The sequence below is a fragment of the Salvelinus alpinus genome, chromosome 9 (genome assembly GCF_045679555.1).
Source record: "Salvelinus alpinus chromosome 9, SLU_Salpinus.1, whole genome shotgun sequence".
Taxonomy (NCBI): domain Eukaryota; kingdom Metazoa; phylum Chordata; class Actinopteri; order Salmoniformes; family Salmonidae; genus Salvelinus; species Salvelinus alpinus.
This window is the reverse complement of record NC_092094.1, coordinates 82,752,287-82,776,301: the sequence shown is the minus strand read 5'-3', so window position 1 is coordinate 82,776,301 and position 24,015 is coordinate 82,752,287. Positions and strand designations below refer to the sequence as shown.

General features: G+C 43.3%; 1 protein-coding gene across 2 annotated transcripts in view; it reads right to left on the bottom strand.

Annotated features, from left to right (window-relative positions):
- LOC139530772 (ryanodine receptor 3-like) overlaps positions 1 to 24,015 on the bottom strand; it is a 177,282-nt gene that overhangs the window by 100,702 nt on the left and 52,565 nt on the right. For both annotated transcript variants that reach the window (XM_071327455.1, XM_071327456.1), the window contains exons 3-12: positions 23,164 to 23,268; positions 18,750 to 18,824; positions 18,441 to 18,519; positions 16,151 to 16,263; positions 15,063 to 15,162; positions 14,873 to 14,966; positions 13,983 to 14,057; positions 13,222 to 13,378; positions 12,315 to 12,479; positions 7,050 to 7,171 (exon numbers count right to left, since the gene is read on the bottom strand). In XM_071327455.1, the coding sequence (XP_071183556.1) occupies positions 7,050 to 7,171; positions 12,315 to 12,479; positions 13,222 to 13,378; positions 13,983 to 14,057; positions 14,873 to 14,966; positions 15,063 to 15,162; positions 16,151 to 16,263; positions 18,441 to 18,519; positions 18,750 to 18,824; positions 23,164 to 23,268 (1,085 nt within the window). The remainder of the gene's footprint in view (positions 1 to 7,049; positions 7,172 to 12,314; positions 12,480 to 13,221; positions 13,379 to 13,982; positions 14,058 to 14,872; positions 14,967 to 15,062; positions 15,163 to 16,150; positions 16,264 to 18,440; positions 18,520 to 18,749; positions 18,825 to 23,163; positions 23,269 to 24,015) is intronic.

Below are 24,015 nucleotides of genomic sequence, written 5' to 3'. Positions count from 1 at the left end.
TAACTAGGCAAGTCAGAAACCCGGATCCGGGAGCACCCCCCACCCCCCACACACTGATTAGCATAGATAGCATAGCTTCAGAAGTAGATAGTAGCATCTAAATATCATTAAATCACAAGTCCAAGACACCAGATGAAAGATACAGATCTTGTGAATAAAGCCACCATTTCAGATTTTTAAAATGTTTTACAGGGAAGACAAAATATGTAAATCTATTAGCTAAACACGTTAGCAAAATACACCACTATTCTAACTCCATCAGTTTCTTACTCCTTCAGGTGCTATCACCAATTCGGCTCAACTAAGATATTGATAGCCAATAACCTATAAAAAAAACCATCAGATGACAGTCTGATAACATATTCATGGTATAGGATAGTTTTTGTTAGAAAAAAGTGCATATTTCAGGTAGAAATCACAGTTTACAATTGCACCGACCATCACAAATCCACTAGAATTACTAGATAGAGCAACGTGTATGACCAATTTACTCATCATAAAACATTTCATAAAAATAGACAAAGCATAGCAATGGAAAGACCCAGTTCTTGTGATTTCAGACCATATTTCAGATTTTCTAAGCGTTTTTCAGCGAAAACACAATAAATCGATAAGTTAGCATACTACATGTTCCAACGTTACCAGAGCATCGATTCCAGCCAAAGAGCGCTATAACGTAACCACCGCCAAAAGATATTAATTTTTTCACTAACCTTCTCAGAATTCTTCCGATGACACTCCTGTAACATCATTTTACAACATACATATACAGTTTGTTCGAAAAGGTGCATATTTAGCCATACAAAACCGTGGTTACACAATGAAAATACTAGGAAATCAAGCCTCAATATGTCTGACGTCATCTATCAGAGTGATCTAGTTTAATTAAAAGCTAATCATATACTTGACTAAAAAATACAGGGTTGACAGGAATCGAAAGACAAATTAGTTCTTAATGCAACCGCTGATTTACATTTTTAAAATTATCCTTACTTTTCAATACAGGGTTGGCCAAGTGAAGCTATACCAAACAAAATGGCGATATATGCGTTTAAAATATTTCGACAGAAACACGGTTTATCATATTAAATATTGCTTACTTTGAGCTGATCTTCCATCATATTCTTGGGCAATGTATCCTTTCTATGTTATAAACGTCTTTTGGTCGATAGATGTCCTCTGTCCTTCGAAATGTCCATCACCAACGACCGACACCCTAAAGCGTGTCCAAACTTTCAGAGTGCACGACAAAGAAATTCCTCAAAATCGCACTAAACGGATATAAATTGATATAAAACGGTTAAAATTCACTACATTATGATGTTTTTAACAACTATAACGACTGAAAACATGACCGGAGAAATACTGCTGGTTAGAAAACGATTTGGAACGAGGCAGGTCCGATGTCCTTTACGCTTCAGGCGCACGTTGAGAAAGGGTGGTCTCTGTACATTTTCGTCTTTTATAATGGCTGTGAACGTCCCATCGATTCCATTGAAAACGTGATGACGTACAGACACCCAGAGGAAGACGTAGGCAGTGTCGGTTTCTTCATAGCATTCACTGTCGCCTTAAAAACAGACCCCAGATCAGAGGTAAAAATTTCTGAAATCTGAACCCTGTCATGAAAAGTGCTGTAGAAATTGTTCTGTACCACTCAGAGACAAAATTTCAACTCCTATAGAAACTATAGACTGTTTTCTATCCAATAATAACAATAATATGCATATTGTACGATCAAGAATTGAGTACGAGGCAGTTTAATTTGGAAATGTAAAAAAAAAAATAATGCTAACAGCTCCCCCTATTGACAAAAGGTTATTAAGAACAAATTCTTATTTAAAACGACGGCCTAGGAACAGTGGGTTAACTGCCTTGTTCAGGGGCAGAACGATATATTTTTTATCTCGTCAGCTTGGGGATTCAATCTAGCAACCTTTCGGTTGCTGGCCCAACGCTCTAACCACTAGGCTACCTGCCACCCCATTCTATATGATGTCCTTCCATACAGGCATGACATGCTGGAGTGATGCTTCCATGCAGAATGTGTTGCTCAGAAGGCTAATATAAGTAACAGATGGAAGGCAAACAGATTAGGGTGCTACAGATGACAGACTCCACTGATCTGCCAAAACAAGCTCAATAACTCAATGCACGCACTCCTTTTGAATATGCATTGACCTGTATTGTGAGTAGGCCTATGCCGTCTTCATTTAGCCAGTTGATCAAGAGATGTACCATTCAAATAAAATGATTATGTTGTTATGTAGTTAGATTTGTAAAAACAAAGTTGAATGTATTGTTTTATTTTAAAATTGATGCATTAATGGCTGTCTCTGGGAAATGTTGTCGTCAAAATGTTCAAACGTAACGATATTGAATAGCGGCCTAAAATATCGGCCATCGGCCTCCTTGACCCCCAAAAGAATCTGTATCGCCATCGGCCCCCCAAAAAATCTGTATCGGTCATTCTCTAACCTTGTACCTCTGCACATCGTATTCTGTACATAGCCATGTTATTTATATTTGTTTTTCACTGTGTATTTATTCCTTGTGTTACTATTTCTATTTATACATTTATTTATGTTTTACCTTTAACTCTGCATTGTTGGAAAATTACCCATAAGTAACAATTTCACCGTTAGTATAAACCTGTTGTTTACGAAGCATGTGACAAATAAAGTCTGAACTGAGACGGCCGGGCATTTGTGCAGGTGAGTACATTTTTTGCTGTAACATGGACTCGATAGTAACATGTACTCCACAAAGTGATGAAACTTTGTTGCTCCTTGCTCAAACAAGGAAAGTGTTGTAGCAAACAAGTCTTCGGTTGCCTAGGCAATGCCCTCCTCCCTGCTACAACAGCAGCACATGCAGTCAGGAGCAGAGGAGAGGAAAAAATATAAACTCAGCAAAAAAAGAAACGTCCTCTTACTGTCAACTGCATTTATTTTCAGCAAACTAAACATGTGTAAATATTTGTATGAACATAACAAGATTCAACAACTGACACATAAACTGAACAAGTTCCACAGACATGTAAATAACATAAACGGAATAATGTGTCCCATAACAAAGGAGGGGTCAAAATCAAAAGTAACAGCCAGTATCTGGTGTGGCCACCAGCTGCATTAAGTACTGCAGTGCATCTCCTCCTCATGGACTGCACCAGATTTGCCAGTTCTTGCTGTGAGATGTTACCCCACTCTTCCACCAAGGCACCTGCAAGTTCCCGGACATTTCTGGGGGGAAATGGCCCTAGCACTCACCCTCTGATCCAACAGGTCCCAGACGTGATCAATGGGATTGAGATCCGAGCTCTTCGCTGGCCATGGCAGAACACTGACATTCCTGTCTTGCAAGAAATCACGCACAGAACGAGCAGTATGGCTGATGGCGTTGTCATGCTGGAGGGTCATGTCAGGATGAGCCTGCAGGAAGGGTACCGCATGAGGGAGGAGAATGTCTTCCCTGTAACGCACAGCGTTGAGATTGCCTGCAATGACAACAAGCTCAGTCCGATGATGCTGTGACACACCGCCCCAGATCATGACGGACCCTCCAAATCAATCCCACTCCAGAGTACAGGCCTCGGTGTAGCGCTCATTCTTTCGACGATAAACGCGAATCTGACCATCACCCCTGGTGAGACAAAACTGTGACTCGTCAGTGAAAAGGACTTTTTGCCAGTCCTGTCTGGTCCAGCGATGGTGGGTTTGTGCCCATAGGCGACGTTGTTGCCGGTTATGTCTGGTGAGGACCTGCCTTACAACAGGCCTACAAGCCCTCAGTCCAGCCTCTCTCAGCCTATTGCGGAGAGTCTGTGCACTGATGGCGGGATTGTGCATTCCTGGTGTAACTCGGGCAGTTGTTGTTGCCATCCTGTACCTGTCCCACATGTGGAATGGAATGTTTGGATGTACCGATCCTGTGCAGGTGTTGCTACACGTGGCCTGCCACTGTGAGGATGATCAGCTGTCCGTCCTGTCTCCCTGTAGCGCTGTCTTAGGTGTCTCACAGCATGGACATTGCAATTTATTGCCCTGGCCACATCTGCAGTCCTCATGCCTTCTTGCAGCATGCCTAAGGCACGTTCACACAGATGAGCAGGGACCCTGGGCATCTTTCTTTTGGTGTTTTTTGGTGTTTATTCCATCTGTAAGCTGTTAGTGTCTTAATAACCATTCCACAGGTGCATGTTCATTAATTGTTTATGGTTCATTGAACAAGCAGGGGAAACAGTGTTTAAACCCTTTACAATGAAGATCTGTGAAGTTTCTTGGATTTCTACAAATTATCTTTGAAAGACCGGGTCCTGAAAAAGGGGCGTTTCTTTTTTTGCTGAGTTTATCTACACTGCTCAAAAAAATAAAGGGAACACTAAAATAACACATCCTAGATCTGAATGAATGAAATATTCTTATTAAATACTTTTTTCTTTACATAGTTGAATGTGCTGACAACAAAATCACACAAAAATGATCAATGGAAATCAAATTTATCAACCCATGGAGGTCTGGATTTGGAGTCACACAAAATTAAAGTGGAAAACCACACTACAGGCTGATCCAACTTTGATGTAATGTCCTTAAAACAAGTCAAAATGAGGCTCAGTAGTGTGTGTGGCCTCCACGTGCCTGTATGACCTCCCTACAACGCCTGGGCATGCTCCTGATGAGGTGGCGGATGGTCTCCTGAGGGATCTCCTCCCAGACCTGGACTAAAGCATCCGCCAACTCCTGGACAGTCTGTGGTGCAACGTGGCGTTGGTGGATGGAGTGAGACATGATGTACCAGATGTGCTCAATTGGATTCAGGTCTGGGGAACGGGCGGGCCAGTCCATAGCATCAATGCCTTCCTCTTGCAGGAACTGCTGACACACTCCAGCCACATGAGGTCTAGCATTGTCTTGCATTAGGAGGAACCCAGGGCCAACCGCACCAGCATATGGTCTCACAAGGGGTCTGAGGATCTCATCTCGGTACCTAATGGCAGTCAGGCTACCTCTTGCGAGCACATGGAGGGCTGTGCGGCCCCACAAAGAAATGCCACCCCACACCATGACTGACCCACCGCCAAACCGGTCATGCTGGAGGATGTTGCAGGCAGCAGAACGTTCTCCACGGCGTCTCCAGACTCTGTTACGTCTGTCACATGTGCGTGTGAACCTGCTTTCATCTGTGAAGAGCACAGGGCGCCATTGGCGAATTTGCCAATCTTGGTGTTCTCTGGCAAATGCCAAACGTCCTGCACGGTGTTGGGCTGTAAGCACAACCCCCACCTGTGGACGTCGGGCCCTCATACCACCCTCATGGAGTCTGTTTCTGACCGTTTGAGCAGACACATGCACATTTGTGGCCTGCTGGAGGTCATTTTGCAGGGCTCTGGCAGTGATTCAGCTCAGGTGCATCCAATTTCCTTTGAGAATCCTTGAGATGTCACTACAACTTGATTGGAGTCCACCTGTGGTCAATTAAATTGTTTGGACATGATTTAGTAAGAAACACACCTGTCTATATAAGGTCCCACAGTTGACAGTGCATGTCAGAGAGGAAACTATACCAAAAAGTCCAAGGAACTGTGATTTGACTTGAAAAAAACTGTCCTTAGATCTCCAAGATAGAATTGTGATGAGGCATATATCTTGGGAAGGGTATAAAACCATTTCTAGAGTGTTGAAAGTTTCCAAGAGCACAGCGGTCTCCATGATTTGGAAATTGAAAAAATATGGAACTACCCAGACTCCGCCTAGAGCTGTCCGTCCAACCAAACTGAGAAACAGGGAAAAAGGGACCTTGGTCAGAGAGGTGGCCAAGAACCCAGTGATTACTTTGACAGAACTACAGAGTTCCTTGGCTGAGATGGGAGAACCTGCCAGAAGGACAACAGTCTCTACAGCACTTCACCAATCTGGGATTTCTGGTAGAGAGTGGCCAGACGGAAGCCACTCTTGAGAAAAAGGCACATGAAAGGCAAAAGATTCTGTGGTCTGATGAGAATTTTTTTAAACTCAGCTCATCACCAATCTAACACCATCCCTACTGTGAACCATGGTGGTGGTAGCGTCATGCTATGGGGATGCTTTTTGGCGGCAGGGACTGGAAGACTGTTCAGGATAGATGCAACAATGAATGGAGCCAAATACAGGCACATCCTTGATGAGAACTTGCTTCAAAGTGCAAATGACCTTAGACTGAGGTAAAGATTTATGTTCCAACAGGACAATGACCCCAAGCATACAGCCAAAGCAATGCTGGAATGGCTCCAGAAGAAGAGTGTGAAAGTCCTTGAGTGGCCCAACCAAACCCCAGACCTGAATCTCATTGAAAATTGGTGGAAAGACTTGAAGATTGCTCCCCATCTAACTTAACAGAGCTGGAGAAAATCTGCAAGGAAGAATGGGAGACAATCCCCAAATCCATATGTGCAAAGCTGAGATAGACATACCCAAGACAACTCACAGCTCTAGTCGCTGCCAAAGGAGCTTCTACAAAGTATTGACTCTTACATTACATTTCATTTTCAATAAACATGTTTTCACTTTGTAAAAATTATTACAATGTTAACTTACTTTTAATCCGTCTGTCTGAATATTTCAAGACATGACAATTCTCTTCTCATCACTCATCTTGAAAAACACGTATACTAAAAACTTCAATCAATCAGCCATCATTAACACAATGGAGAAACCGAATGAAAGTGCGTGGGCTACGGAGAGAAACAAAATGGTGCAGTTTTAGGCCATGTGCCGGAAAGTGATGAGGGCGCTGGAGAGGGGTGTGTACTAGTGGGTCTGGGCAGGTGTCATGTAGTTGATGTTTGTTATTTGTATGTTTTGTATTGTTTATAAAATATCAAATGTAATCTTACAAAAAATACAATCAGGCTGTGGAAAAAGTAAAGGGGTGTGAATACTTTCTGAAGGCACTGTTTAAATATAAGTTGTATTTGTTTTGCTATTCGAATGGTTATTACGGTGATCACGGTCATTTGGATGACCTATAAGCGTCATCCAAAATTGTAGTTGTGTGGTTTAGAGGTGGTGTACCTGATGAAGTGACTGAAGAGGCGGGTGGTGTTACGGATGATGCGAGCAGCACGGGACTCTTCGTGCTGACACCGCTGCAAGGTCAGCCCATCATCCATATGACCCTCAGAGTGGAGGCAGGCCTGGAGGGGGAACACAGGGAAAGTGGGAAAGGGGGGGTAGGCAAAGGAGGGAGAAGGGGGTAGCGAGAGAGAGAAATAGAGTGACAGAGAGCAAAAGAGAGAAATAGAGGGAGGAAGGAAAGATGAGGGCAAAGAGAGAGAATGAAAGAAAGAAAAGAGGGAGGGAGAGAAAGGGAGAAGTTGACAGATTAGCAGCAGAGGTTGGAACCGGTTCAGGGAATAGAACCAAAAACGGGAAAATAACGGAATTTTTCAAGGAAAGTTAAAAGAACCAGGAATGAAAGTTATCTCTAGTGTTCCAGAACAGAACTGTTATTTTCAAATCTTGAGAACCGGTGAATAACGTTATTTTAAGTTCGGAGCATTATTTTTGCTATCAACGCGCCTATGCAAAGCACTCACTCTGTCACTCAGAAACTTCTCCCCACAGTGTCTGCCTGTCAGCTTTATCTATGCTAGTTAAGGATACTATTAGTTATCACGTTTCACATTAGATTTATAAACTACAAAATGGTATGACGTGTTTTGAATGATGGTGCCGCTGCACACACAAGCTTTTATTAGCTCTGGTCCAGGGTGTTGAGCCAATGTTTGGATGTTCAAAGTTCCTCCATAAGTAAGTAGCTAGTATATAATGATGTAATTTAGTGAAGTAGGAATGATAGGCCTACTACTAATATCCTAAACACATTATAATGCACGTCATATCATGATGGTAAGCGCTTCAAGCCTCCTCCATGTCCATCCCTCTCTTTTGCTTGCTCCTCACCCACAACATTTCAGTTTCATCTCGCGCCCTACACTTGTCTGTCCATCAAGCATGTAAACAATTAGCTTGCCCTGTCTATAGCAAGCTGCTCTATCCACACTGATTGGTGGAGTAATTTAATGAGCTAAATGTAAAAACTAATGTCGATCCCACAGATTAAAATAGGAACAGAAAGGAACTAAATAAACTGGTACTTTTGGGGGGGTTCGAACCGGTTCAGAACTTTATTTTGCTGGTCAGAACTGTGGAACGGAACTAAACTATTGGAAAATAATTTTGGTTGCAACCCCTGATTAGCGGTGTTGAGTATGGCTAGGCTGTAACACAGGTGCTGCTGACATTACAGGCTATTAGGCTGCATTGCTGTGGAGTTGAGGGACTGTCATATAATCGCACAATCCTCCAGTGGCGTGTATTCGTGGATTCCAAGGAAAGCCAGGCTTCCCAAAAACATTGACCAATATTTAATTTTTTATAAAAGACTAAATTTATCATTAGTCTCTGTGTTTCATAATTTTCCTTCAATTTGCAAGAGGCTGAATGCATCTCAACGGAGAAAGTATCCGAGCGAGCGAAACAGCGCCCCTCTGTCTCTATATGTGTAACCAATCTATCTGATGCTGTCAGGTCAAAAAGAGTATGACAATGTTGCCGCCTTTCCTTGCATTGAATGCAGGGAAAGCCAGCAAGCAATAATAATAAAAAATGTAAATAGCCAATCAGCGTTAAGCTAAACTGAGTGAGCTCAACTGTGAATGGTCCTGGCATAGGGCTGTTGCAGTGACCACATTACCACCACACCGGCAGTCATAAGTCATGGCCGCAGTAAAATTCGACAATCTCCTTTTATGCACTCTGGAAATGCTTTGGTAGTACCCAATTTGCTAACTACCAACAGGTCTTAATGGCCTGGTACTCAGGGCTCTATTGTTCTTCCATCAGGTCCTAATGGCCTGGTACTCAGGGCTCTATTGTTCCATCAGGTCCTAATGGCCTGGTACTCAGGGTTCTATTGTTCCTCCATCAGGTCCTAATGGCCTGGTACTCAGGGCTCTATTGTTCCATCAGGTCCTAATGGCCTGCTACTCAGGGCTCTATTGTTCCTCCATCAGGTGCTAATGGCCTGGTACATCAATGCAAATACAATCTAAAATCACATCAAACACTTCTCATCAAAACAGTAGGCCTATCTTACTTTTAAAACTCACCTCACTGTGATGATCAATTTGAAGAAAGAAGTTCAACAGCAGGTTGAAACGGTGTAAAACATGGTTGTTGTTTCAAAGCCCAACACAATGAAATGCACAGCGCTTTCTAAGGTGATGATTAATTCAAAACACCCATTCACATATTAGAAATTATGCATAGGCTTATGAGCCCAAGCCCGAAAGAAAAACCTGAATAAAAATGATGATTGTGCCGTTATACAAAACATGGTCTACTGCATATTATGCATGGCAGAAAAATGGATTGAAATAAGTATTCTTAATACAGTGCATTTGGAAAGTATTCAGACCACTTGACTTTCTCCACATTTTATTACTTTACAGCCTCTCTAAAAAAAAAAAAAATTTTATCCCCTCATTAACCTACACACAATACCCCATAACTGCAAAACAAAAACAGGTTTTTATGTTAGCAAACTTATTAAAAATTAAAAACTGATATCACATTTACATATGCATTTAGACCCTTTACTCAGTACTTTGTTGAAAAACCTTGCAGCGATTACAACCTTGACTCTTCTTGGGTATGACGCTACAAGCTTGACAGACCTGTATTTAGGGAATTTCTCCCATTCTTCTCTGCAGATCCTCTCAAGCTTTGTCAGGTTGGATGGCTTCGCTGCACAGCTATTTTCAGGTCTCTCCAGAGATGTTCGATTGAGTTCAAGTCCAGGCTTTGGCTGGGCCACTCAAGGACATTCAGAACCTTGTCCAGAAGCCATTCCAGCGTTGTCTTGGCTGTGTGCTTAGTGTCATTGTTCTGTTGGAAGGTGAACCTTCGCCCCCAGTCTGAGGTCCTGAGCATTCTGGAGCGGGTTTTCATCAAGGATCTCTCTGTACTTTGCTCCATTCATCTTTCCCTCGATCCTGACTAGTCTCCCAGACCCTGCAGCTGAAAAACATCCCCACAGCATGATGCTGCCACCACCATGCTTCACGGAAAGGGATGGTGCCAGGTTTCCTCCAGACGTGACGCTTGATATTCAGGCCAAAGAGTTCAATCGTGGTTTCATCAGACAAGATAATCTTGTTTCTCATGGTCTGAGAATGTTAATGTGCCTTTTGGCAAACTCCAAGCGGGCTGTCATGTGCCCTTTACTGAGGAGTGGCTTCCGTCTAGTCACTCTACCATAAAGGCCTGATTGGTGGAGTGCTGCAGAGATGGTTTTCCTTCTGGAAGGTTCTCCCATCTCCACAGAGGACCTCTAGAGCTCTCTCTAGAGCTCTCCCCCGATTGCTCAGTTTGGCCGGGCGGGCCAACTCTAGGAAGTCTTGTTGGTTCCAAACTTCTTCCGTTTAAGAATGATGGAGGCCACTGTGTTCTTGGGGACCTTCAATGCTGCAGAAATATTTTGGTATACTTTCCCAGATCTGTGCCATGACACAGTCATGTCTCGGAACTCTACGGACAATTCCTTCAACCTCATGGCTTGGTTTTTGCTCTGACATGCACTGTCAACTGTGTGAACTTATATAGACAGGTGTGTGCCTTTTCAAATAATGTCCAATCAATTGAATTTACCACAGGTGAACTCCAATCAAGTTGTAGAAACATCTCAAGGATGGTCAATGGAAACAGGATGCACCTGAGCTCAATTTTGAGTCTCATAGCAAACTGCCTGAATACTTATGTAAATAAGATATGTTTTTTTATTTTTAATAAATGTGCAAACATTTCTAAAAACCTGTTTTCGCTTTCTCAATATGCGATATTGTGTGTAGATTGCTGAGGGAAAAAGTTTTTTTTAGAATAAGGCTGCAACGTAACAAAACGTGGAAAAAGTCAAGGGTTCTGAATATTTTCCAAAGGCACTGTATACTAAATTATATATGTGTGAAATTAGTTTTGATTTAGAATGGACCATTACCATGCACCTGTCTCAGAACTGGGGCAGGGGGGAAAAATACATGTCATCTATCCACTTAAAAACCATGGTTAATTTTAATGCCACTCCTGTTGTAAAGCGAAGCTATGTGCTTAATATTAGGAAAGTTGAGAAATAAATATAGTAAGCCTGTCCTATAGAAAGCTGATGGGATCCTCCTCTTTTTAATAGTGGCTATCAAAACTCTGTTTTCTCACACAACTGCATAGCCTATAGAAATGTTGCGCAACCTGGGCTCATGTTTGATTTGATTTTCAATCACATTTGTATTGATGTCAGAGTGATTAGAGGGACAATAGAATGCTGAGTGTACCAGGCAATTAGCAAGTTTGGTAGGATACAAATGACCATCAGCAACATCAGAGCTTGAAGTGTAGTTACCCTGATTAAACGGTCACATGGAATTTGAATGCGGTCATGACTCGTGACTGCCGGTATGGCGGAAATACGGTCACCGTAACAGCCCTAGTCACTGTATTAGACTAAGCATATGTGATTTGATGATGTTGAATTGTTGAAGTTGAAATGGTGCTGGAATTGTGGAGGCAGCTCCTGTTTTCTTTGCGACAACTCTGATTCTAAATCAATAGTTGTTTAGTAGTCCAAAAAATATTGGAAACAGTAACTTGATTGACCATGCTGTAGGTTATGTAACTGTTTGTTACATGCAATATGCTACGTGGACAGATGTTGCTCTCCGGTTTAGTGATGAAACAAAGGTGTGGTTGAATTTATTCTGCCAGTGTCTTCTTATTGTCTCAGCTTTAGGCCTATATATCACAGTCGCAAGGCATATGAACTGACAAGTTATAGAGCAAACAACGCAATTATCATAACACATCGATTGTAATATGTATTTTTGTCCCCTGGCTTGGCTTCCCCAGTGATTTTACCCACACACCGATACTGCAATCCTGTCACATCTCATTCATTACAGCCAGAGGATTTGGATCAGTGTTTTATTTAGTTACAGAGAAAGCACTACACTTCTCTCAAAACTATCAGCTAGAAAACCACCAAAAGAATCATCATCTACCCTTTGGAATGTATTATATTTATATATATCATTATATTTATTGCATGTGCTTCTGGTCAATTGTTTTTTTAATGGGATTTGTTTTATTACTGCTAGTGTAATAGTCCCACCATAACCATTCTCACTGAAAGTTGAAAGTCAGTTAATTCATTAGGCTAGAAATGTTTAAAGCAAGTTCTCACTGTATCAAACATTTGACAAATAAATCAGTGTATTGGTGTCTCACCCGTCTCTTGAGAGGGCCCAGGCGAGATGATTTTACATCAGGCGCCTGGTAGGACAGCCAGAGTCCTGTAGCCACATGCATGACGAAGCAGATTGAGTCCCCATACTTAATCTCTGCCATCGCCATGCCCTCGATGTCCCGCTTAGGGCTCGACTCCAGCTTTTCCTGGAGGGAAGGAAGGATCCAAACACATCAACATATCACATCATCCGTTTTAATGAAACTTTGATGAAAGTCTCCAAGTCAGGCTACAGACAATGTATGCAGTTTTATTCAAATCATGCATTTGATTATGCAAAGTGTTGAGGGAACTTGATCTATGAAAAGCAATATAAAAGATGCTGACAGATCTGTATCAGGCTGGTCAAGGACTGGAGGAGCACTGACATCTCTATATAATATTACACACGCCAGGATGTCTAGGTTAATAGAGGCAGACGGAGGAAGAGACAAGAAGAGGAGATACAGTGCGTATAGCCTAGATCACTGAACAAGTCACAGATGATGGCCACAGGCAAGCCCCCATGAATCACTATAAATGTGTTTCCCATTAAGAGCGGACACAATAGAAAAGGTATGAAATGTAAAGTGTATTAAGCCTATGATAAACTGCCTCAGTAATATGGTGGGTTACACCATGCTGTTGATCCATAAGTAGGAGGTCACTAATTGCTCCCAATCACTGGCTACATCTAAAACACCCTTGCCAAGAACAGACTTAAAATACCCTTGTCCTGGTTGGTATGGCGCCGCAAGTCGATACATTTTCTAGAGCAACTTTGTGATCGAGAGACAGTCTGAGGTGTGTGTGTGTGTGTTTGTACGTCCGTGCGTGCGTGCTTGTGTGTGTGCGTACGTGTATGCCTGCATGTGTGTGTGAGAGATATAGCTGGTCCTGAGCGCTGACCTTGGAGGCTCTGAAGCAGAAGGCGGTGGAGGAAGTGTCAGACTTCTCCCGGTCCTGCAGCACCACCCCCCTCTCCTCCGTCAGGGCCAGGTAGTGCCCAGTGGTGAGGTGGCGGAGACGGAAGGGCTGACCCCAGCGAATGTGACTCCCGCTCCAGCTGTCCAGGGGCACAGAGACGCACACACACACACACACACACACACACACACACACACACACACACACACACACACACACACACACACACACACACACACACACACACACACACACACACACACACACACACACACACACACACACACACACACACACAACGGTATCAAGAACAACAACAAGCCCCTAGAAGCATTATATCCCCTAATTAGTTTGTGTACACATGATGAACTAGCTGCCAGACTAGCTGTTAAGTAGCTGGCATCATGTCATGTGCATAGATAATTACTAAATGGCTGAAAACACCTAAATAATTAGGCATGTAATACCCATTTTTATGACTAGACATTGCCCAGTTGCTTACATCAAAACAAAACTGTGTCAAAGTCATAGCAGATTAAACATGGATGACAAATTCCAGATCTGACAGTGCAGGGCATATCTGAGAGGAAAGTGATATTGAATCTTTCAAATACTTTACAAATGGCTGGTGTCAAAAAGCATAATGAAACATCAAAGTGAGTCGGCGCAGAGGGAGGCGGGGAGGGAGGGAGAGAAAGAACAAATAGAGAGAAAATGGAGGGAATAAAAAGAGCTGAACTCACCTGATTCTGAGAGGCTCCAGCCTCCACAGAGACCTGGCCTTGGCTCCTGCATTCCCCGTCTCATAGTTCACTATCCTGGGGGCACGAGAGGTGCATGAAAGGTCTGGATCACTGCAATGTTTTAATACTGCCACAGGCTCATAATGGTCTCAAGGTCATGTTTTATGACTTTAGCAGGATTCCATCTCTGACTGCTTTATTCCCTTCTGTCACAGTGATATCAGGTCAGAGGAAGGAAGGCTCAGAATGGGACCTCAGATGAACCTTAATATTTACCCTCCCGGCACCAGCGCACATCCTTCATCCAGGACACCCACGTAACCAACGGAGACCGAGAGCAACACTGTCTAATAATGATGTGGGTGACTGGCTCCAGAGATAAAAAGGATCTTTCATGGTCCTTGTTGACTGTTTGGACTATGTTTGATGGACCTTTATGAAAATGTAAGGTCTTAAGAAAATGCTCCCTTTCAAGGACTAAGCAGAAAGCCAAGGCTGACAACCAATATTTATTCAGCAGCATATTATTGCCACACACAAACAGTGAGCTAAAAATTGACAGTGGGACTGGGAGGAAGATGAAGAGTCCTTCACATGTCTTCGGCGCCTGGCCATGTTTATACGGACTAGAGCACTGTCTCCCTGACCCCCATGTGCCATTTCCCTCTGCTACCTTGCTGGCTGTCATCACTAGCGCTGTGTGACTATAGAAAGCAAGGCAGACATTTTTCTGTGCTTCTCTCAGACCCAGCTTCACACTGAGTAGTGACAGACCCAGCGTCAGCCAGACAAATTAGCCTGATTTGATTTTAGGTCACATTCACAACAGACTAAGGGGAAAACTAATTTCTTAAGAGTCTTTTTAGCCGTTTCCCAGCTGTAGGTCTCACCTCTGTTGTTCATCACTCTGGTCAGACCCTGGGATGGTCAAAACCTCATCATGACCATGGAACAGACGCAACACATGGCCACCCAGCAGGTAACCTTTAGGAGGATGGATTAACAGCACCTTTAATTTATACCCACAACATTTCAAACAACATTATAAGCCAGTGACGCTAAATGAACCGTTGGACCTACCCTCCTCCACGTTGCTGCCGGAGCAGGTGGGGTGGACGTTCCACAGAGTCTGCATGAAGGACGCGTCCACCTGGATGTTGCCATTGGAGATGGACAGGTGCTGGTGAAAACAGAGGAACATTATGTTACACACACTATCAAGAACTACAGTATGGGACACACTATCAGTAGGCCTATACTGCAGGGCCTATGTCAAATACCCAGTTTGATTCAAGGAATTGGGCCAGGCTACAACTCAGAGGTTTGTCTATGCATGCATTGGAGGGTGTGATAGGAAGGCTGTTATCACTGAAGTAGATTTAGAATCATTCATCAAACTGGAGAGAGGCTGGCACTGGAGAGTGGACTCGGGAATCTGCCAGTTTCTAGGGTTCTGGGTTTGTGTGTGCATGCGCCAGACACTTGGGGAACTCTCCACCTCCCTCCTCCATTACTGGACCTGGAGGTGCTGTAGGCCTGGTTAGAGGGAGCATCTCACTGGTGACAGAAGAGCCCGGAGCCGTGGCAGTAACAGTAACATGATAGTGGGACTCTGGCTTAGCGAGGGCTGCCATACCCCTACTGAAGGCCCATAAACATGGGCTTGGCTGGGCTGGCTGTTGTCACACTCTCCCTGCGTCATGCTGGAGATGTTTTCCAGGCCCAGCATGCCAAGGCGCTGAGGCCCACACAGTGGGAATAACACAGGGATGTCTGGGTCTGGGAGATACTCATAGACGGGCCTGAAGAGGAACAGGGGAGCAGGGCTGGCCAGGCTGCACAGTGTAGGGAAGGAGGGATAGGGGACAGAGTAAGGTAGGGTACAGTAGCTGTTCAGTTTGACAGTATTGCTCTCGCCATCCCAGCTCTACATGCGTGGCCTTCCCCTGCTCTTTCTTAGCTTCCTATCCCAAATGTCTGGTCTGCTTTAATGGACAGATTGAACTGTGTGGGAGGGAGACACCTTCAGTCCAAGAACACGATCTACAATCTTTGGCTAACCTACAGGATTGAATGGCATTATGGGACTGTTCAATGGGGATGGACACTTTAAATAGCCTATATGTATTATTCTTAATGAAATGTTTATAGACTGAGGGTGTACTCACAAGGTATCGTTCTGATGACACGCTGACAAGGATGAGGTCATCTCCGATGCGTACCTTCTCGCCCTCTGACCTCTGTTTGGAAGCAGGATGGATGGTCCACCAACAGGCTTCACCTGACGGAGCACAGAAACACTGGTGGGGTCACATGCCTGAATAATGTTATTTATAAATCTATGATCTACATCAGTGGTTCTCAATTGGTTTTGCATCAGGGCCCAAATTGAACCAGGTTGTCTCAGTCGCAACCCAATATTCACATCCCAATTTTTGGGGGCTAAATGCAATCTGGAAAACTATTTTTAATGCTATATTGATAGTAAATGTAGCAATTATATGACAAGGGAACAACATTCCCATCTTTTTCATTGTCAATAATTATATTTTGCCCAATTTCCTGATGAAGAATGTTAATAAGTTCACTGGTTTGAGACCACAAAATCAACCAAATCCACAAACTGCGCTGCTATATTCCATATTAAAAATACTGTTATTGAAGAAAAATAGTTCAGAGATTAAATTATAAAAAATGTAGGTTCATTATCATTTCTACACTGGGTTTTTTTCCTGGTTTTAGTTGTTTAAGTTCAAACGACTATTTTTGCACAAAAAAAACAAAAATATATACACTGAACAAAAATATAAACAGAACATGTAAAGTGTTGGTCTCCTGTGTCATGAGCTGAAATAAAAAAATACGTAAAATGTTCCATTCGCCAAGATAATCCATCCACCTGACATATCAAGAAGCTGATTAAACAGCATGATCATTACACAGGTGCACCTGGTGCTGGGGACAATAAAAGGCCACTCTAATATGTGCAGTCTTGTCACGCAACACAATGCCACAAATATCTCAAGTTTTGAGGGAGCATGCAAATGGCATGCTGACTGCAGGAATGTCCACCAGAGCTGTTGCCAGAGAACTGAATGTTCATTTCTTTATCATAAGCCACCTCCAACATTGTTGTAGAGAATTTGGCAGTATGTCCAACCGGCCTCAACTGCAGACCACGTGTAACCACGCAAGCACCGGTTTCAACTGTACCGGGCAGATGGCAGAAAGCGTGTATGCCATCGTGTGGGCGAGTGGTTTGCTGATGCCAAACGTTGTGAACAGAGTGCCCCATGGTGGTGGTGGGGTTATGGTATGGGCAAGCATAAGCTTGTACATTTTATTGAGTACAATTTGAATGCACAGAGATACCGTGATGAGATCCTGGAGGACCATTGTCGTGCCATTTATCCCCCGCCATCACATCATGTTTCAGCATGATAATGCACGGCCCCATGTTGCAAGGATCTGTACACAACTCCTGGAAGCTGAAAATGTCCCAGTTCTTCCATGGCCTGCATACTCACCAGACATGTCACCCATTGAGCATGTTTGGGGTGCTGTTGATCGATGTGTATGACAGCGTGTTTCCCGTTCCCACCAATATTTTGCAACTTCGCACAGCCATTGAAGAGAAGTGGGACAACATTCCACAATCAACAGCCTGATCAACTCTATGTGAAGGAGATGTGTCGCGCTGCATGAGGCAAATGGTGGTCACATCAGATACTGACTGATTTTCTGATCCACACCCCTACCTGTTTTTTTTAAGGTATCTCTGACCAACATATGCATATCTGTATTCCCAGTCATGTGAAATCCATAGAGTCAGGCCTAATACATTTATTTCAATTGACTGATTTCCTTATATGAACTGTAACTCAGTAAAATCATTGAAATTGAAATTGTTGCGTTTATATTCTTGTTCAGTGTACATACACAGAAAGTTGAACCTGTAACTACTGTTTGGGGATAGATGACAACGGTGAAAGCAACACACACAAGCGAGCACAGCTTAGACACGTAATTACATTTAATACACACAAATGTATTCACACAAACTCTAATATACTGTAAGCCCACTCACACTTAACATAAGCACCATAGCAACCAGACTTCCAATAGGTGGAGAGCCAGACCATCTTATACATCTCTATGAGACAAATGAGCTGAGCCTCGACATTGTGACAAAGAGCCAATCGAAGACATTTATTTTAGTCTGCTAGGAATGTTTTCAGGGGACATATCCTAGGGAATAAATAACTGAAATCTCTGCAAATGTGGTACATTTCCTACAATATAGGAAACCGTAAATCCCTCTTTTCATGCAGTGCTTAAGAGAATCTGAAATGAATACTGGGGCAGGTCAAATCCTACATGAGTCGAAGTCCCAGTCAGAACCCCAGCTATAAGTGACTGTGTGCTAGTGACCCTAGAGCCAGATAGAGGAGGTTTTACCTGTTGAGTCCTCCTGCAGCCCCACATCAAAGGACAGCTTATCTGTCTGTGACCTTGAAGTCTTCAAACAGGTCAGATACTGCAATGTATAGATACACATCAAAGCAACATGAAAACGATGATCAAAAGAGTCACACAACTCTGCTGTAGCATTCAGAACTGGAACAAATATCAGTACGACATATGCAACAAATATTCCTATCAAATGTGATAAAACAGTAACTATGAAATAGTAACACATAGAATAATGACAAAACAGTCCCCGGTCCTTGGGTATCGTATGAGAGTGTGCGTGCAGTGCAGTCTCACCATAGCGCTAAAGGAGTGCCTCAGGAGGATGGCGTGTCCATACAGAAGTGTTCTGTGTCCACCACCCTGAGCCGCCTGTGGAGACAGCACAACACCCATCACACACCAGACACACTATAAGACAGGATGTCCCCCGTGACCTCTCTGTCTCTCCCTTTCACTCTCTCTCTCTCCATCTGCATCACAGTTAGAGAACTAAGACTATGATGACTTCACACAAGGCAGGGGGCCACAGACTGACCCAGCCTGCCCCTCTCAGCCTGTACTCTCCTCTCTGACGACGGTCCTGAAGTCCACAACACAACACTGAAAGCATGCAGTCAGACATGTCACTCAGGGGATACGCCTGCTCCCTGTATCCATGGAGAAGAATACAGATGATCGTCACACGGCTGCAGGTAAAAAGGAAGGGGGGTGAGAAAGAGAGAGCTCTCTGCCTCTAATGCGTTGGTAACAAAGACCTTGTGTTACAGTAAGAAGGGTCTGGTTTGTGACGAAAGCACTAGGAGAGAAAAGACACAAGGTTCCACTGCGGTTTCACAGCAGTTTGAGGAGATGGGTAGGGGAAAGAGTGATGTGAGGTCACTACTTGGGCTCTGCTTGCAAACCTGTCCCTTCGTTCTGCAGGCAACCATGTGTTACTCACCTTTCTTATGAGCCTCTATGGAGCAGTAAGGTAAGAGAAAGTTACATTACTGAGAAGGGTATGTAAGTTAAAGAAAATATATGAGTTTGTCTCCTTCTGTCCTATCCACAGTATTGTAAACTGCGTATAGTCTCTGTTGGTCAATCATAGACGGTGACGTGCTGTGCAAGATCTTATTTGTGACATAATAGATTTTGCATGCCAGTGTCTTCTTAACCAAACACACCGTGCACCCTGTATCTGTGCTGCTTTTGCTAAGACAATAGCCTCCAGTTCAATGCAGTTGCCATGGATTATCAGACTGCAGCAGTGCCAGCACCATGTCAGGCTGTTCAGGCTTCCTGAGGGATAGTTTAATGTGCATCGGGCATATCCCGCTGCATTCAACTCAACACAATCTGAGAGAACTAGACCAGCTCTAAACATAACATTTATCCTAACCTCACACCATCCACAGCTGTGGCAGCCTCAGATTCCTCTGTCCCTAGCGTCCCTGGCCCAGAAGGGGAAAGGCTATTTGATCTAAGGCGGGGGGAAACGATCTCCCCCCCAGCTGTTGCCAGGAGATGACATGCTGACATCAATTGAGAAATCGTGACCTTTAGCAGCACGTCACCCCCCTGCGTTTATGCAGCAGCCACCAGGGTGACAGCAATGGGGTTTCTCTCAAAGGTGGCACTGAAATACCACTGCACACGCTGCCCTGCCACAGGGTATCAGCTTCACCCTGCCTTACCCTGACTCACCCTGGGCACTTCAGTCACTGACTCCGACAGATTGACCTTTGATCCTTAGCCCAGTAAACAAAGTTATGAAATCACAAGTGTGTTCACTGCTCTATTTGGACACGTTAGAGGAACTTCACACAGAATTCCATTTGGGGTCACTAGCTGAAACGGAGCTAAATGGATGTTTGATAGCTTACTTCTGCAACGGTTTTCTGAGCCTTGTGTGTTCACAATATCTATAACCCCTCAAACAAACACAAATATTAGTCCGAAATACCATTACTAAGATCCTATTCCACTTTAAGGAATCCCTGCCTATTAGTAGAGACCAGCTGAATACGGTATATCAATAAGTTATTTCTTCTTTAAGTCAATACCCTCCACTGTAGCTCATCTGCTCAATGACAGAATATTGATTCCAGAATCATGACACATTCAACTACTATTTTCCCTTCGTGGTGTTTCCTCCATTGACAATTTGGAGCAGGAACAGAGGAATGGAGAGGGTTAGTGAAAAGAGATGCATATGAGGAGAGAGAATTTACGGAGATAAAACCCAGTGTTCAAATGTTTTCTCCAGACCAGGTCTGAATCAGTCTCCACAGCATTCCTTAGAGAGAGGACAATAGTGCATCAAGGAGAAACAGTGATTAAAGGCCTTCCCTCTGGTTATATTGAACTGGTCATGTTAAATGAAGTTACTACACAAGTGTAGATGCAAGGGGGTTAAGAGTGGCACGTAGAAAGCAACTTAGCTATTGCAAACAAGCAGTTTCACTTGAAAACGTCTCACTAAGCTTTAAGGGCACATTAAGCGCTCATGAAGGCCAAGTCTGCCTGTGCTTTGCTCTTGCCAAAGGGCTTTTCCAGTTCACACAGCCGTGATGGAACCAATCAGGCTTGATTTTTTAATTCCCCATCATCTGGAGTCCAGTGTGGTCGCTAAGCTGCAGCATTGACAAGTCCATTTATCTTTGAACTCAACTCAAAGAGTACGAAGATCCACAGCTTAAATTATGGAAATTCTTCCTATCATTAGCAGTTTGGCAAGGCAACAACGAGTTGGGGTTGCTTCACTTCCCAAATATAATAACTCTTTTTTGAATCCTTCTAAATGTCAGTGTATTGATTTCTACAGTCATAATTCATGTAATGTAGCTCACTATTGTATGCCTGAAGTTAGGTGCAGAATTTGTGAACAGGTAAGAATTTGTTGGTAATATTCAGGGATTCTGGACTTACTTCTAAATCCCCTAAGGAAGGACTGAAGACTGACATTCATCTGATGTTAATCCAGGAGAGGTGTAGCACGTTCTCTTTGGCCAGAAGAAATGTGAGCAGTAAATGTTGAGCGAGACCATTTGTATGGCAAGTCTATACCCGGTTCCATTTGTCTTTGTCATGTTGCTAAGTGCTGTGACACAAATCGACTCACTTCTTTAAATAAATCCATAATGTCATTAGACATTTCAGCAGCATACGCATTCATGTTTGCATATAAAAACACACTAGCTTTCTGTGGGGAATCTATTTTTTTTCCTGAAGGGACTGTTGTAACCCTAGGATACATTTCCAATGAAAATGGGAGAGCAAGCTGCTAGCATGACTAAACAGCCATGCGCTAGAGAGGTGACAGGAGAGGAGAATGGAATGAATGGTGAACATACCCATCGGTCCTTTCCTCGAGGCTAACAGGTGGAGAGATGAACAGAACACAATGGATGAACATAGCAATGGTAACAGCACAGCTCTGTTACAGCTGACTAATGAAAACCAAGAGCAAATGTTCGCAAAGAACAGCACAGTTTTAACAGAAATGATTGTACCAATTAAGATCACTGTATCAGAAATGCTTTACTTATCTGTCTATTAAAATAAATGAGAATACAACTGACCACAGAGGAATGAGATGATAAATGATCTAGTAATTATAAATTCTTGGCTCACTCTACTGATACAATATACTGTTATCACTAAAATACAACATCCTGCAACTGGTAATGAACTACCGAAAGACCAGAGGCACACTGAAACAAATTCTTTATACTCATTTCAGAAAGATACAGAAGTAAGATCAGTACAGCACTGCAACCTGGAAAAGTACGGCATCATACCAAAATGGGTGAGAAATTAGCATATTTTCATATCTACCCACCATCCTTCCTCTGAAACATTAAACATGACATTTTAGGACAAGCAGCGTTTAGGTTGCTCCCTGCAAGAGGAGCATGGCGAGAGCAGCGTGGTAATGCTGTGTTTCTGTAGGGCTGCCTTGTAATCACAATGTCCCAAACACATGACTGTGGACTAAGGAAATAGGTCTTTCATCCTTTGTACTTACTATAACTGCCTGTTCAGAGGAGATAGGGAGGTAGTGTAGAGACCTGCTTTGACTACAAATACATTAGCTACAGTACATACACATATGAACTTGCTCAACAATGTCCATATGTATGTCCATTCAATGAGATTGCCTCCATTACCTCGTGTGTGTACGCGACAGTGACTCTGTCATCTGGACATGTTTGCTTCTCTGTGCCTGGTGTATAAAAAAGGTAGCTACAGAGCAATTCTACTTTATAATGGAAATTATACTGTAGCTTTGAGAGCTTTTCTTTTCAGCCTCATTGTTAATCAAATGGTCAACCTCCCAGCACAGGGCAGAAACACTTCCGGAAAGCTGCAGCAAAGAGGTACTTTGCCTCTTGACGACTTTCATCCACATTACAATTCATGGAGGGCTCAACCTCCCAGCGCCCAGGTCTCCAGGCCATTGTAATAGGCCAATTCCTCTCATTTATCTCCCTCAAAGAGAAAAAAAATGTTCGAACATAAAACTGAGGCAACTCCAGTCACCGTAATAAACTATTTCATAACATGACCCTGAAATCCTGAAATGAATCAAATGGAAAATGTGAAACAGGGGATGTTCAGTAGTTTCCCTTTGCGCAGAGAGCACCTTGTGAAAATACTCCTCTCTGCTGTCTGCCCTGGGGTAGGAGTGTGTGTATAGATGCTGTGGTAGTGGGACAGTACTCACTCCTTCACTGTTCTGGCCAGTCTTAGCAAGCATCTCCTGCAGGGCCCGCACAGAGAGAGACTGCTCCAGCACAAAGTTGCAGATGCATAGGTCTGGAGGGACATACTGGAAGAGACAGGAGGAGGGTAATCAGGGTTAGGGTTGTATGCAGTGGTTCCCAAACTTTTTATAGTCCCGTACCCCTTCAAACATTCAACCTCCAGCTGAGTACCCCCTCTAGCACCAGGATCAGCGTACTCTCAAATGTTGTTTTTTGCCATCATTGTAAGCCTGCCACACACGCACTATACAATACATTTATTAAACATAAGAATGAGTGTGAGTTTGTCACTTCCCACGAGCCGGGTCGTGACAAAGAGCTCTTACAGGACCATGGCACAAATAATAATAATAACAATAATAATCAATAATTTTGCTCTTTATTTAGCCATCTTACATATAAAACTTTATTTGTTCATCGAAATTGTGAATAACTCACCACAGGTTAATGAGAAGGGTGTGCTTGAAAGGTTGCACATAACTGCAATGTTGGGTTGTATTGGAGAGTCTCAGTCTTAAATCATTTCCCACACACAGTCTGTGCATGCATTTAGTTTTCATGCTAGTGAGGGCCGAGAATCCACTCTCACATAGGTAAGTGTTTGCAAAGGGCATCAGTGTCTTAACAGCGCGACTTGCCAAGGCAGGATACTCTGAGCGCAGCCCAATCCAGAAATCTGGCAGCGGCTTCTGATTAAATTCAATTTTCACAGAACCGCTTGTTGCGATTTCGATGAGGCTCTCTTGTTCAGATATCGGTAAGTGGACTGGAGGCAGGGCATGAAAGGGATAACAAATCCAGTTGTTCGTGTC